This window comes from Ctenopharyngodon idella, chromosome 22 (assembly GCF_019924925.1).
Source record: "Ctenopharyngodon idella isolate HZGC_01 chromosome 22, HZGC01, whole genome shotgun sequence".
Taxonomy (NCBI): Eukaryota; Metazoa; Chordata; class Actinopteri; order Cypriniformes; family Xenocyprididae; genus Ctenopharyngodon; species Ctenopharyngodon idella.
Window position 1 is genome coordinate 25,312,873 of NC_067241.1, and position 16,116 is coordinate 25,328,988.

The following is a 16,116-nucleotide window of genomic DNA, read 5'->3' on the forward strand; positions in this document are numbered from 1 at the left end:
TGGCCAGTCGATGAATTACAGTTTAAGTCACTTCCGTATTGGCTTCAAGAGAAACTGGGGGATGTTGCCGCTTGGTACCACTACAAAACCACAAACTTGTGAAAATGGTGATGTCATGCACATGCGTATTACGTGTTCAGTCCATAGGTGCGTAGTGTTCTTTACAAAGTGTCATGGCCTGGCATGCATGATACAGCGTTTTTAATCGTTTTTTGCGGATCTGAGTAAACGGGGATCATTCTGACAACATTGTCGTCTGTATGCAATAAAGGAAAAACTTTTCCATTTTTAGTACATCGTTGTCGTGTAAACGTACGCTAATATGTTACACGTTATATGTGTTTTAAAACCTACATATAGCCTGAGGGTACGTTTACACGAAAACGTACTAAAAACGGAAATGTTTTTTCTTTGTAGCCTACAGACGACAACGATATCAAAACTATCCCCATTCACACGGATCCGCAAAAATGACTAAAAACGCTGTATTACGCATGCCAGACAAGTAGTTGGCGATGTCACTTTGTAAAGAAAGACTACGCGTCTGCGCATATGCATTCTTTTACAGAGCACTCGCGCCAAACGCACAAGCCTATCCACCTTATTTTTACAGTTTACTGCACTTTGATATTCTTCTCATTATTTCCCTATAGCGGCTAATAAATCGGAAGTCTCACACATTCACAGAAACACCTTACTTCCGCGTTGAAAAATAAGGCGGATAGACTAAACACACGCATGTGCATGACGTCACCGTTTTCACAGGAGATGATAACTGTATCGTTTTCAAAAACTTCCACTTTAAAACCCGTTTTCAAAAGTTTGCATTTTCAGGCCACCAAAACGCCATTGTCGTGTAAATGAACGGAGCAAAACGCATAACAAGTTTTCCGTTTTTAGTTGAAAACGGTGTCGAGTAAACAGCCCCATATCAGTTAGTGCAGAAAATATTAGGCCTACAGTATATCTTAGGACAAATATTTTCCAGTACAAAAAAAAAAAGCTACCATAGTTTCTACCAAAACGCAATAGTTACTACAATTATGGCCACTACTATAAAACCATAATAAATTAAACGGGAACTCCCTCTATGAGCTTTCAGAATCTCCCTGATATTGTTTATTTAATTTTTTTATGGTAGAGGTCAATAAAACCATTACCTTCCTGAAAGTTCAACACGTTGTTGAGGAATAAAGACAGACGACAGTCAGGTTTATTCGACGGAAAAGTCATATTTGTTATTATTTTGGTTGACACACAGGGGACCCTCACCTAAATCACGTGACGGTGAAGGTGTGTGGAGCTGGGCGTGTTCTCGCGACTCTAACTGGCGCTCATCTGGGTGACTGTGAACAATCCGAATGGTCGAACAGTGCTCTACGACGAAGTGGACACGCAGAATAAGGTGGACGTATCCATGGCTTCACCTCTGAAAGCGGGATTCCACAGATTGGAGATCCAGAAAACTACATGGGATGTTCCTGACCGATACACCTCACTCAAGCCCGTTGGCTCTGGAGCCTATGGGACAGTATGGTAAGGGGGCTTATAGGTCAGATTTATATATGTGGAAATGGAACTTAAATATGTTAAGTGGAGTTTATACTGTACATGATAAGGGGAATTTATATATGGCGTAAGGCAAATATGTTAAGAGGGATTGAAAGATTTACATAGCCTATGTTAAGTAGTTTTATAAAGGTATAAAGGAGATTTATATATCCTACGCCAGATTTGACATTTGGAGTATGAAGCAGATGAATAAAGCCTATTCAATTTAGACTTTTCTTATAGAAAACAGTACTAATCAGTGGTGTAATAGATGTAGTAATAATTCTCTGTCTTGAATTTGCATAATGCATCAGTTTTTACATTCAAGTTTTTACAGTCGAGCACTACAAACTGCTGTTATGTTCATAATGCAGGTGTAGAGTTTCAGTAATGTAAATTATTTGCTATATGCATTTATGACATAGACTTGAGAGTGTGTGAGCCTGAGGTAAAATAAACAGCTGTGGACTCACATACCTGAGGGGCAGGATTCAGCATGTTTGCTGATAACAGAAATTCCCCCAAAATACTGACACTGTCTCAATCAATATAGCTTTCTTCTGTCATGAGCCTGCATTATTGTATTTATTAGGGACAATACACATTAATTAACATTTCTGTAAATGTGCCAGTATTAGCTAATTTCCAACTGTAGTCCTTTGGCCAGATGTTAGAACCATTAAACAAATTTACAGACATAAATACAAACAAAAATTTACAGACAAAAAATAAATAAATAAAAAAAAATATGTAAAGAATATGCTTTAAATATTACATTTTGGTATTGGATTCATAAATATATAGTAAATCTAGTGATAAAATTTGGTAGAGAGAACAAAAATCATTACAGCTCTTTCTAGGGATGCACAATATCGGCCACCGTTATCGTATTAAAGCCGACAAATAATGGATTATTTCCTTCAGCTGAGACACTTCAGATGCGCACTGTTTGCTATGATGGTTTTGAATTGCTTGATATGATTGGAGTCACTTCAAAAAGGAAAATACAGTTAAGTGAAACATGTGCAGTGCTAATCTGTCATCAGAGCTGGGTAGATTACTTATGAATTGTAATCAGTTACTGATTACAAATTACATGACAAAGTTTGTAATCAGTAATATAATCTCTTAGATTACACATTTTTGGTAACGTAATCTGACTACTTTTGGATTACATTTAAATTACTTTTGTGCTAACCCTTATTTGATGTCACATATATTGTAGGATAATCTTGTGCTATTTTGACAGATACAAAGAAAAAATATAACCCAAAAAATATATTCTATTCACCAACAAGAGCCTCAACAGATTCTTTTTAAAGTGCAATGTATGGACAGTTAATACTTCAAAATACTAACACTAATGTACCTGTTATTGTTTGCTGATAGTAACACTGAATAAAACAAAATCACATCTTATGATTTTAAAACATATTTACTTAAAATTAAGTAAATTTTTGAAAACAGCAACATTACAAAAACAAATATTGAAAAACATGAAATTCACAGCAATATCACTGCTACATCAAATATTTCATTATTATTATTATTTCATATATATATTTCATCTATATTTCATCTATATTTCCCCCTCACCACCGGAAACACTCGAAGAATCACGAACGTATATAAGCGGCAGGTTTATTATGAAAAAAATATAAACGTTAAAAAAATGAAAAATTAGGAGAATCAATGAATTGTGAACAACTTACTGCCATTGTGTAAATATGTAATCATGTAATCCATAAAAAAGTAAATGTAGTCTGATTACGAGTATTTTAAAAAGTAGTTTACTGTAATTACAAGTACTTGATTTTTGGAATCTGATTACGTAATACAGATTACATGTAATCCGTTACTACCCAGCTCTGTCTGTCATATAGGCTTCATAAAATTATAATGATATAATATAACATCATTATAATTGTGTGCTTTGGACATGCTTTTAATGGCGAAATTTAGATTTATCGGCCAATATATCGCTTATTGGCTTTCAAATATAAAGAATTATCGGTTATCGGTATCGGCCAAAATATTAACATCGGTGCATCCCTAGCTCTTTCCTGAACATTTGTTGTACTGGAGCTAACTGTTTTGCATATTCACTAAATAGAGAGCAGTGGATTTACAAATATGCAAAATGGTTCTATAATTATATTATTATTATCATTTAAATATGCATGAACTAAAATGTGGCAATCAAATGTACATTGTTTATTATCAAACAGGAAAATGATATATAATTTCTTATAAAATATGTAATAATAACAGGAAAGTGGGTGACATCCTTAGTTCTGTAACATTTCTTTATACCTGAAATTGTGTGAATCCATCAATAAATGAATAAATTATAGTGAAAATAGATTTTAGTTTTTAGTCGTATGATGTAGTGCTTGCATGCCATCTCTCTGTTATCTGTGAAAATGAATTTCATGTCAAATGAATGTGTGATGTAAAGATTTCTAATGATAACTTCTGTGCAGTTCTGCAGTTGACCAGAAGACACAGGAAAAGGTCGCCATTAAAAAACTTTACAGACCATTCCAGTCTCTGATCCATGCTAAACGTGCCTACAGAGAACTCGGCTGCTCCGTCACATCCAACACGACAACGTAAGTCTCAAATTCCCAAGAGGAAGACAATAGATCTAGGGTAGGATTAAATATTACGTTTCTGTATTATTTACATGGTTATTTCTTTATGTCTTCCTTATGACAGCCTCATAACTTTAATTTATCATTTAGACCAGAGCTTTAACATTTGATTTGTATGTATGTAGTTTGTAATAGCATCATAATCCTTCTGTCAATTGAAAGAGAATGAAAAGATTTCACGATACTACTGTTGTGAAAGCCCCCCTTGATCTTCTCAAACTGGTTTCTGTGCTTAGTAAACAGTACGCCAGACCTCACGCTGCTGCTGCGTGTTTAATATGGACTTCAAGTTGAGTAGCAAGAGGATCAAGAATAATTTATCCAATATGTTATCCTCTTTTCAAATCCCAGACCAGTTAAGTCACTGGAATTACAAATTCATTATTCTTTGTTTAGCAGCGTTTAGGTGAAGTTTGCCAGGGCAAAGTTTGCTTTAATGATTTTTTAAGCAACAGCAAATAAACATATCTGCAAGCAGCAATTATGGGTTCAAGCACAAAAGTACAGTATAGGTCTGCATAAATTTGTGTTGTTGATCAATATTTTTCCTTTTAAAGGGATAGTTCACCCAAATTTACTCGTTTACTTACACTGTAAAAAAGAATTGTTGGTTTAACTTAAAAAAGTAGGTAAGTTACCTGGTTGCCTTAAAATTTTGAGTTTATTGAAATTAAAAATTTTAGTTAATACAATGAAGGCGACTGATTTAATCAACAAAAACTCAAAATATTATGTTATCTGAACCACTTTAATGATCTAAGTTGATTTGACAAAAGAAAAAAATGTTGAAATAACAAATCATAAAAACAATTTTTTACAGTGAAGTTGTTCCAAACCTGCATTTCTTTCTTGTGTTGAACACAGAAGAAGATATTTTGAAGAATATTGGGGACCAAACAGTTTCTGGTCCCCATTGACTTCCAAAGTATTTTTTTCTGTACTATGGAAGTCAATGGGGACCAACAGCTGTTTGGTAAATATCTTCCTTTATGTTCAACAGAAGAAAGAAACTGAGGGTGAGAAAATAATGACATAATTATAATTTTTGGGTGAACTATCCCTTTAAATCCAATTCTGTTAGTGAGGCCTAGTCCGAAGATGGTAGTTCGAAGAGGAGTATAAACAATACACACATCTGTTCAAATTGTTGACCTTGAAAAAGTATTAATCATTTTATTCTGTAAGCCCTTACAGAGCCCCTAAGGAGACAGAGTAATGGCATATATATATATATATATATATATATATATATATATTTATATATATATAGATTTCAATGCTATTGCGTTTCCCTGAGAAATTTTGCATTTGCTTGAAAAAGAAATGATATAATGATATAATAAAATGAATATAGTTATTCTTCCCATCTCATATTATTCACATAACCAGTGTTGCACTTTGTAAGGGAATGCAAAACTTTTGCGTTCTCCCGCAGAGTTTCTCAAGGGAAAGTAAAAGTTTAGGGACAGACCAAAGTTTGCGAGCGAAAGCAAAGTTTCTCAAGCGAATGCAACGTTTCTCGAGGGAACGAAAAGTTTTGCGAGCGAATTCAAAAACACTAGAAATATAATTTTTCCTTCCATCCATCATATTTTTTTTTCCATCTCCATGTCTCCTTAGACATACACTGGGTGAAAATGTATGATTTTAGGTAATATATTCAAAAGTTATAGCAATTTGTCTTTTAATATTCACAACTTCAAACTGAAGTTCTATGGCCTTTCATATACTTCTATTATGCAAGAAGCAGTAGAACTATAAGAAAATGAACCAGTACTATATATGTGAAATTCTTGGGATAAATTTCGTAACTTATAGTGTCCTTCACTTCCTTGTGAAATGAATCATAATAAATGATGTTTAACAGTTCATTAATTGGTAATGCACAGATCATTCCTGAATGCAAATGTATTCTTCTTCCTGTAGGTGATCTGCCTCCTTAATGTCTTCACCCCTGATTCCTCGCTGGAGAAATTTGATACTTTGTGAGTGTCAAGATGAACAGAATGCATTCCTGTGCAGAAATCTTGCGCTTGTCATGACAGGCTGAGGGATGCAGTGCATGCGTGTATGCGTGTGGATGTATTTGTGTGTTAGTGAGAGGATGTGCTCCATACAGAGTTTTTCATGGCCATTTAAAATTTATCTGTGTGTTTCTTTGATTTTAGACTACTTTTTCATCTCAGCTTTACAAAATTACAAACTTCAGTGATATTGAAATGCCTACATTTTCTAATATTTTTCCCAGCTATATGGTGATGCCATTTGTAGCTCAGGATCTTGGCCACATAATGAAGAAGAAACAATTAACCAGCAAAGTCATCACATACCTGTTCTATCAGATACTGCGAGGACTCAAGGTCTGCCTTATTCCTATTCATTGAAACTCTTTCATTCTTCTTTACTTCCGATCTTGATGCCTTCGATAGATGTCATTCACTAACTTCCTTGTAATGCCACTTATTGATGACATTGAAACATGAATATTGATTGATTTTGCAGCTAATGATACGTTTTTTTTTCCTTAGTACATCCATTCTGCTGGGATTATTCATCGGGTATGTACTATGTAGAGTAGATCTTGCCTATTTATCCATACAGTGATAAGTTTACAGTACGCTACCGTTCAAAAGTTTGGGGTTGGTAAGATTTTTATTAGTGTTTTTGAAAAAGTCTTTTATGCTTACCAAGGTTGCATTTATATTAATACAGTAAAAACAGTAATATTGTGAAATATTAATACAATTTAAAATTTTATTAATACGCTTTTTAAAATTTAAAATACAATTTAAAACGCTGAATTTTCAGCATCATTACTCCAGTCTTCAGTGTCACATGATCCTTCAGAAATCATTCTAATATGCTGATTTGATGCTCAAGAAACATTTCTTATATTATCGATGTTAAAAACATTTGCTTTATATATTTATGGAAACTGTTACTTTTTTATGCGATTTCTTGATGAACAGAAGGTTCAAAAGAACAGCATTTATTTGAAATTGAAATGTTTTTCTTTAATAACACTTTTGATCAATTTAATGAATCCTTGCTGAATAAAAGTACTAGTTTCTTTTAAAAAAAAATCCTAAACTATTGAACTGTAGTGTGTGTGTTATGTTCGTGACATAAAAGCATGATTAAATGCAAAATGTTAGTCATGAGATTATTACGTACTGTAGCTCACTGTTTCTTTTAATGTTAAAAATGTAAAATTGTAAATAATATATAGGTTCATGCATATTCATGACACTTAAATAATCCGAATATGACCAAATTCTGATTAACAATGGAATATTTCTGTGCATGTAAACACAATCTCTGATGAAACATGATGAAATGACACTAGTATCTTGTTTCAGGATCTTAAGCCTGGCAACCTTGCAGTGGATGAAAACTGTGAATTAAAGGTAAACATAGTTAAATAGGTATTAGTTAAATAAAATGATCATAAGTATAATATTTTAAGTAAAATATTTCAAATAAGATTACAAACAAATGATCATTTGTTTCCCTACCACTTTTTTCCCTTATAAAACCGTCATCTCTTGTCCGTTTTTTATTTAAAGAGGTCATATTATGCCCTTTTTCAAAGTCTTAATTTTGTTTTTTGTGTGCTAGAACAGGTTTGAATGTTCAAAACACATTATTTTTCACATATTTGACATTGTTGCAGCTCCTCTCCTCACAGTCTGTCAGTAACTCTCTGTTTAGTTCCTGTCTCTGTGAAGCCCCTCCTTCCGAAAAGCATAATGTGCTCTGATTGGTCGGCTAGACCAGTGTGTTGTGATTTGAGCGTGTTTTGGAAATGTCATGCCCCTTACCGTAACCCCAGGTTTCAACACGCTATTAAAGCAACTCAACCAGGCCTTACCCCCTTTATTTTGAGTATGCCTTAGGCGGCAATTATTGTTTGTTCATGGAAGAAAACTCAAGACTACAATCGATGCGTTTCAGGGGGTTCAGAAACAGTGCACACTGATATAGAGAATAACTCCCTTTGGAGTGAATTTATGCTTTGTAACTTTGCAGACCTTTTTCATGCTCAAACAGCAACATACTAAAGAGAGTTGAAAATTTAAAAAAAGTATAATAGGTCCTTAAAGGAACACTCCACTTTTTTGAAAATAGGCTCATTTTCCAACTCCCCTAGAGTTAAAAAGTTGAGTTTTACCGTTTACGAATCCATTCAGCCGATCTTCGGGTCTGGCGGTACCACTTTTAGCATAGCTTAGCATAGTTCATTGAATCTGATTAGACTGTTAGCATCTCGCTCAAAAATAACCAAAGAGTTTCGATATTTTTCCTATTTAAAACTTGACTCTTCTGTAGTTTCATCGTGTAGTAAGACCGACGAAAAATGAAAAGTTGCAATTTTCTAAGCCGATATGGCTAGGAACTATACTGTCATTCCGGCGTAATAATCAAGGAACTTTGTTGCCGTACCATGGGTGCAGCAGGCGCAATGATATTACGCAGCGCCTGTGACCCCCTGCTTGCACAGGGAGCGTGCCTTGCAACCATGGAGACATTTGTGAGAGACGCTGCACAATATCATTGCGCCTGCTGCACCCATGGTACGGCAGCAAAGTTCCTGTGAAAAGCTTATGTGGCCTGTTTCTTACTCTCTTTGTTAGATTCTGGACTTTGGACTGGCAAGACACACAGAAACTGAGATGACGGGCTATGTAGTGACACGCTGGTACAGAGCCCCCGAAATCATTTTCAACTGGATGCATTATACTCAAACAGGTGACCTTTGACCCTTTAAATATTGACCCACCCAACACATTGTATAAGAGTTGTTCTGTTTCAAGTCACTATAGTCTTTTGTTAAAATTTACTGATCTTTGTTCAGTTGATGTTTGGTCTGCTGGCTGCATCCTGGCCGAGATGATAACAGGAGATGTCCTTTTCCCAGGCAGTGACAGTATCCTTTCTCTTTTCACGCTTTCTAAATATGTCTGTCAAGCAAAAGAGTGCCTATTCCTTAATGTTATGTTTAGGTATTGACCAGCTGAAGAAAATACTCAACCTGACAGGCACACCAAACTCGACGCTTGTTATGAAAATGCAAAGCAAAGATGTAGGCAAATACCATCAGACGACTGTTGTCTATTTTAGGATTCTTTTTCTAGTCTGTTTGTCATTATTGTATTGATGTGTTGGCAGGCACAGTCATATGTACGCTCACTTCCAGTCCAAAAGAAAAAGGCTTTCAAAGAGGTCTTTTCTGGTATGGATCCTACTGGTATGTCCACACCTTCCAAATCGATTTCACTTTTATAAACATTTTAAACCAATAGCACCCAGTAATTATTAACTAACAGCTTTAATTCTCTTAAAGATTAGTTCACTTCTGATAATTTTCACTTCAAGATGTTCATGTCTTTCTTTCTTCAGTCAGATAGAAATTAAAGGGTTAGTTCACCCCAAAATGAAAATTATGTCATTAATTTCTCACCCTCATGTCGTTCACACAAATTAAGATATTTTTGCTGAAACCCGATGGCTCAGTGAGGCCTCTTGTGCCAGCAATGGTCACTGAACCTCTCAAGATCCAGAAAGGTACTCAAAACATATTTAAAACAGTTTATGTGATTACAGTGGTTCAACCTTAATGTTATGAAGCCAAAAAAACAAAATAACGACTTTTCAACAATATCTAGTGATGGCCGATTTCAAAACTCTGCTTCATGAAGCTTTACAAATCATTTGATTTGAAGTTGTTTGGAGCGCCAAATTCACGTGATTTCAGCAGTTTGGCAGTTTGATATGCGATCCAAATCACTGATTCGACACAAAAGATTCAAAGCAGTGTTTTAAAATCGGCCATCACTAGATATTGTTGAAAAGTCATTATTTTGTTTTTTTGGCGCACAAAAAGTATTCTCGTCGCTTTATAATATTAAGGTAGAACCACTGTAGCCACATGAACTGCTTTAAATATGTTTTGAATACCTAACCCTTTAAGGTTTTTGAGGAAAACATTCCAGGATTCCAAATGTCAGCTTCAGTGCAGCTTCAAAGGGCTCTACACGATCCCAGACAAGGAAAAAGGGTCTTATCTAGCGAAACGATCGGTCGTTTTCTAAAAAAAAATAAAAATGTATTTACTTTTTAACCACAAATGCCTGTCTTGCACCGCTCTGCGATGTGCAATGCATTACTTTAGAAAGGTCACGCATGAAAGTACCGTGGTAGGGCGCAAAATCTCTAATTTTCTCCTTCAAAATTGTCTAATATTGTTGTTTTACCTTTTTTTGTAAAGGGTGTTTGACTTAATCTTTGCACGTTCGCTTTGTAAACACTTGCTCAGTACTTCCGCCTACATCACGCGTGACCTTTCCATTGTGATTATGTAATGCGTGGCACATCTCAGAGCAGTAAATCATTTCAAAAGAGTCTGCACACTCCACCAAAGATGAAAAAACATCAGATGTGAGACAAAAAAAACAAAACTTTACTGAAAAAAAGGGCAAACGACAAACGGCATCTCAGAGAAGTGCAAGACGAGCATTTGTGGTTAAAAAGTAAATACATTTTTTTTTTAGAAAATGACTGATCGTTTCGCTAGATAAGACTCTTATTCCTCGTCTGGGATTGTGTAGAGCCCTTTGAAGCTGCACTGAAACTGACATTTGGACCTTCAACCCGTTGAACCCCACTGAAGTCCACTATATGGAGAAAAATCCTGGAATGTTTTCCTCAAAAACCTTCATTTCTTTTCGACTGAAGAAAGAAAGACATGAACATCTTGGATGACATGGGGGTGAGTAAATTATCAAGAAATTTTAATTCTGGAGTGAACTAAACCTTAAATGTTTGTGTGATATTGCATTGCTTTTGAATGAGTAAAAGTCGCCCTCTAGTGGTACTACTACTACATTAGCTGCTGTAGTACTATGATAGCTGTTATTGTTTTGGCTTTGATTTACAAAGCTAATATCAAAGTTTTTTTTGACAAGGTTTCCCATCTGTTGCATCTTTTACTGTAATTCAGCTTTGATTTAATGCATGTTCCGTCTACAGCCATTGATCTGTTGGAAGGCATGCTGGTTTTGGACCCGGAGGTCAGACTTACGGCAAAAAACGGCCTTTCACATCCATATCTGTCTGAGTTCCATGACCCTGAAAACGAGCCTGTGTCTCCTGCATACGATGATTCTTTTGAGAGTCTGGATCTGGCCGTCAGCGAATGGAAGAGTGAGAGCATATACATACACACATAAAACTCTGTCTTATTTAACATTTACAATTTCTTCTGTACTCTGTTTAACCTGCTCTAAAACATTTCTAAATTCTTATATTTGTATTTAAAGCTATTCTGCTGTTATGTCTCACAGGTCTTATCCACATGGAGATCATGACATTTGACCCAGACAACCCCGGAGTGACTGCAACATAATACCTCATCTTTACATCACGAGAACAGCACTCCAAAGAATTAGACACTGATGAACTATTGTTTGCTTTTTTTAATCAAACACCATTAGCTAGTTATCTTTAAAACCTTTGAAACATGTTGTTATCAAACACTGTTAACTGGCTATCTTCAAACATAGATATTGACTACATCAAGTGTGTAAACCAACTTTTTTAAAGAATTTTAAAGTACTTTAAGGGGCGGTTTCCTGGACAGGGTTTAAATTAAGCCAGGATAGGCCTTAATCCAGAATAGTTATTCGTGGTTTAAAAAATGGCTTTCTGAAACACAGATTCAGTACAGATTACTAAAACTTGGACTATGGAGTCTTGAATTAAAATAAACTAGATTAATTTAAAACCAACTGTGCAAATCTGAATTAGCATGAGACAGGTTGCCTGTAAAACATGAAAAGCTTAAAATTGCATGAAACTGAGAAGCAAATCCAAGGAAAACAATGGCAGCAGAAAAGACTCCAATATAAAAACTTAACCAAACAAGAGACATTTATTTTAAAGCAAGCAAAATACATCAGCTGTGAAAAAAAGAGAAATGCCTGGAAATCTGTTTGTAATGAAATCATTTTATATAGAAAAATTCTATATATATAATAATCATATGATTATTAATGCTTTTGTTTTGTCCTTTACATAGCAACAAACTAAACTTATTTACATGTGATAATCAGTGTTGGCAGTCTAGAAATAATACTGGTTTGATTCAAAGCACTATCATAGTGGTTGCTTCATTATATAAAAAAGGCAATTCTTGTTAGCAGGTTCTCAACCCAAATACAAGCTCAACACTTCACCACAACGGTAATCTCCAAAAAACATTAACATAACAAAAACATTTACATAATAGAACATTAAACAGTAAGAAGTCTCTCCATATTCCCATCTTTCTAAAAAATGCATAAAATAACACTTTTTCAACGTTTACTCTCCCAATTCAGCCCGGTGCAAAGCATGATGGGAAGTGAAAGTCCTGTTTGATTGGGTTACTTGACTGAAACATGTTATTTAAAAATGAAAACATCAAGTGAGTTCTAGTAACCATTTCAAGTTAATTTAACATGAAGCAATCACATTTGAACCAAAAACAATGGTGTTAAATCAAAATAAATTGTTTAAATAAAGTGAACAGCACCAAAAAAAATTATATATATATATATATATATATATATATACATACATACATACATACATACATACAGTGTATATCAATATCGACATATATCCAAGTAATACATGTGTCTTCTTTGAAACACAACTTTAATCTGTAGTTAAACCTGCCTCCTGGTAGGTTTAATTTAAGCCTCAATTTAGTCCTGGAGTAGCTCTAGTCTTCCTCCAGGAAATCAGCTTATTAAACTCTGGACTATACTAAGTCTAGGACTATTTTAAACCAAGACAGAGAAAGCAGATTTCAGTTAATCTGGTTTAAAGGGCCATTTTATTCTAGGACTAGGCTTAATCTCTGTCTGGGAAAAAGTATTTTAAGATAATATTGAAATGAGGAAAGACAAAAGTGTAAAATAAATAAATAAATAAATGTGATTTTTTTTTGTGGATGTCTTGTTCTTTCTTTATATTATATTATTAGCCTATATTATATATTATATTGACCTTTAATATTAACTGTTCATCCTCGTGTGAGGACACCCATCCTAAAATTAAATTTAAAAGGCATCTATATAGTTGTATTTAGGGATGCACCGAGGGCCGATACCAATGTACTTGTACTCGTACTCGTAAAAATACCCCCGATACCAAAGACCGATACCTCACGTGACATAACTGACAGAATTTTCCGTGCAGAGACACCACGGCGGCAACGGCAGAAACAATGTCAGCCTCAGAGGTGTGGAAATACTTCAAAATTAATGATGACAACACACACATTGCGAACTGCATGCTTTCAATCATTCGTTATCGACTAGTGAAGGCGGAATCGCGCTGAATGACACAGACCAGAGCGCGCTCTCTCTTTCTTGCGCGCGATCCCAGTTCTCTCAGACAGCGCGCGATCAGTTCTCCTTGCGCCTGAATGGTCAAATGCACACATAGTTGTCAAAATGTCCATCGTGTGGAGTACCTCACGTAAATACAGTCGGTTATGGCTTAAGTGGACGTAAACATTTGGGTGAAAACAGGATATGTGTCAGTATCCATGGATTCGGTCTTAAAGGGACCGTAGCCTATATTCACCGTGTCCTAACCAGACGCGATGCGATAAAATTCCAGCTAAGAGCAATTTGACTGTCCACACTAGACGCGACGCGAAAATGAGAAGCAATAAAATCAATCAAAAACCACAGCCAATCAGAAGAGAGTGTGGGCAGGCTCTTTCGGCAAGAGCACAGCGGACACAATGAAATGGGCAAGTACTTTGTCATAGAATACACTTGTTTGTTCACATTGAGTTGACAGTTTGAATGTTCTTGTGCCCATTTATTTATTTTCAAGATCTGAGGTGAATTAGCCAGTGTTGTTTTCATTACAGCTAAAAAGCTGGGAACACAGAACGATATTCAAACTCAAGTTAGACACTTTTAACATTAAATAAAGCACATAAACAGTACCTGATATTATCATTGCCATACTTTCTGTTGCTGTTCCAGCCGCGACGTCGCGGAAAAATAGAAACCTAACGCGTGTCACCGTCGTGGCTGGTTAGGACAAAAACTCAGATTAACATGGAAAAGATACCTTTTATCGCTTGTTGCAGCGCCGCGTCTGGTTAGGACACGGTGTTTGTCATTAATGTTAATAAAACAACAAAAGATGTTAAATAAATGTATACATGGTAAATAATGACCACTGTATCTGAAAAACAAGTTTGTTTAATTTGTATCTCTATAGTAATTGTTGTATTGTTTGTAATTTGTTTGTAAATTTCTTTTTATATAACAACAATTATATATATTCGTAATTATGCCTTTTGAAGGTTATTGGACACTGTGAAATTTTTGTTCTTTAAGTTTGTGACAAGCACATAAAAATTATAACTTTTTTCATTAGAGTAATAATAAAAAAAGCTGTCCTACATTCATTAGTCTCACTGTGTTGTGCTTGGAAAACTGCAACATCACTCGAAAAAAAAATTAAAAAAATAAATAAATAAAGAGAGAGAAATTAATAAATGTATAGGCATCGGTATCGGCTAGAAAATATTTAGTTTCTTTTAAATTACATGTTCCTTTTTTCTACTCATAACCTTTTATTTATTCAAATATTTTAATCGTATTTTTGTCTTTTTACATTTTTTACACAATTTTTTTTTGTGTACAGAAATGCAATATAATATACATAACTATGTTTTTAGTGGTGTATAAAGATCTTACATAATGAACCGTTATGTTTTTATTACCTTAAAATGAGCCATTTCTATCTACATACAGCAGGTCCCCTTGCATGTTAAGTCGCCATTTTGCGGCGGCATGTTTCTACAGTAGCCCTAAACGGACAAAACTGCTCTACACAGCGCATTTGCTTGATGTCTTCTCTCTGTGGTCTCAGAAGACAATATCTTTGTCCTGTGTTGGCCACTGTAGCTTCTCTATATTGCAATTCGCAACCTCACCGCTAGATGCTGCTAAGAAAGTACACACTGCACCTTTAAGTTACCACAAGTTTCCATTGAACAATGCCAATATGCTTTGATGTTTTCCTGCGCCGTTAAAGGAGTATATTTCATTTTGGATCTGCGAGATGATAGTGTGTCAAGAAGCTGTATCAGGTTAGTTTGTAATGATACATCACATTTGACCTGGTCGCGAGGTCTTCACTCTGATAAATCAATCAAAGGCTTTCAACAGAGGGTAGTATCTCTCAAAGGACAATTACTATCAGGTTTATCCACTTAAACAACAACAGAATTGTCCTTTAAGGAGTATGAGTAATGCTAACTGACCTGCCAGCTAAACCCTCATTGAATGGAAGCTTAGTTTGCCTGTTGTAACCCGATATTTTGGCTCTGCTTGGTCAGGTGTGGTTTTTAGGTCCTATGGGAATGCGTATGAATAGTGGTTGGGTAGTTTATCTGTTTAGCCAACACATGTTTAATGTGTAGTGTACATTTAACAGTGATATTTAACTCTCTGAAGTGTTGTGACGTTTGTTACCCGCATGTTTTCTGAATATGTGCGCCATTTCCAAATCTTGAGGTGATTGCTTCATGTCCTAACAACATAATCAATATTCAGAACAGTGGTGGATCAATAGTTTTTCGATTTTCAGTTTTGAACCTTTTACATATTTGTTCCCCTACACTCTCAAACAGGTCACATCTATGGATCTAAAATATGAGATAGGCCTATGTCCTTGTTTGTATTATTATTTTGTGCTGATTTTAATTAATGTCATTATTAATTGCTGGTCTTGCAGCTTTGTCCCTCAAAAAAAACTAGTACTCCAAGGTATTTAAAAGAATACTGTGGTATTACTATGGTACATTTGTTGTATGGTTTGGTACATTTTTATTAGT

The 16,116-nt window shown here is 35.1% G+C and overlaps 1 protein-coding gene across 1 annotated transcript; it reads left to right on the top strand.

The window, feature by feature from the left end:
* Window positions 1–1,225: 1,225 nt before the first annotated feature.
* zgc:171775 (STKc_p38 domain-containing protein) lies at window positions 1,226–13,192 on the top strand. The gene is given in 13 exon segments (XM_051881014.1): window positions 1,226–1,536; window positions 4,035–4,129; window positions 4,132–4,163; window positions 6,132–6,190; window positions 6,454–6,565; window positions 6,734–6,763; window positions 7,565–7,612; window positions 8,840–8,954; window positions 9,061–9,132; window positions 9,209–9,288; window positions 9,375–9,453; window positions 11,235–11,408; window positions 11,549–13,192. Coding segments are annotated over 13 exon segments (1,077 nt in total). The 5' UTR covers window positions 1,226–1,417; the 3' UTR covers window positions 11,611–13,192.
* Window positions 13,193–16,116: the final 2,924 nt, after the last annotated feature.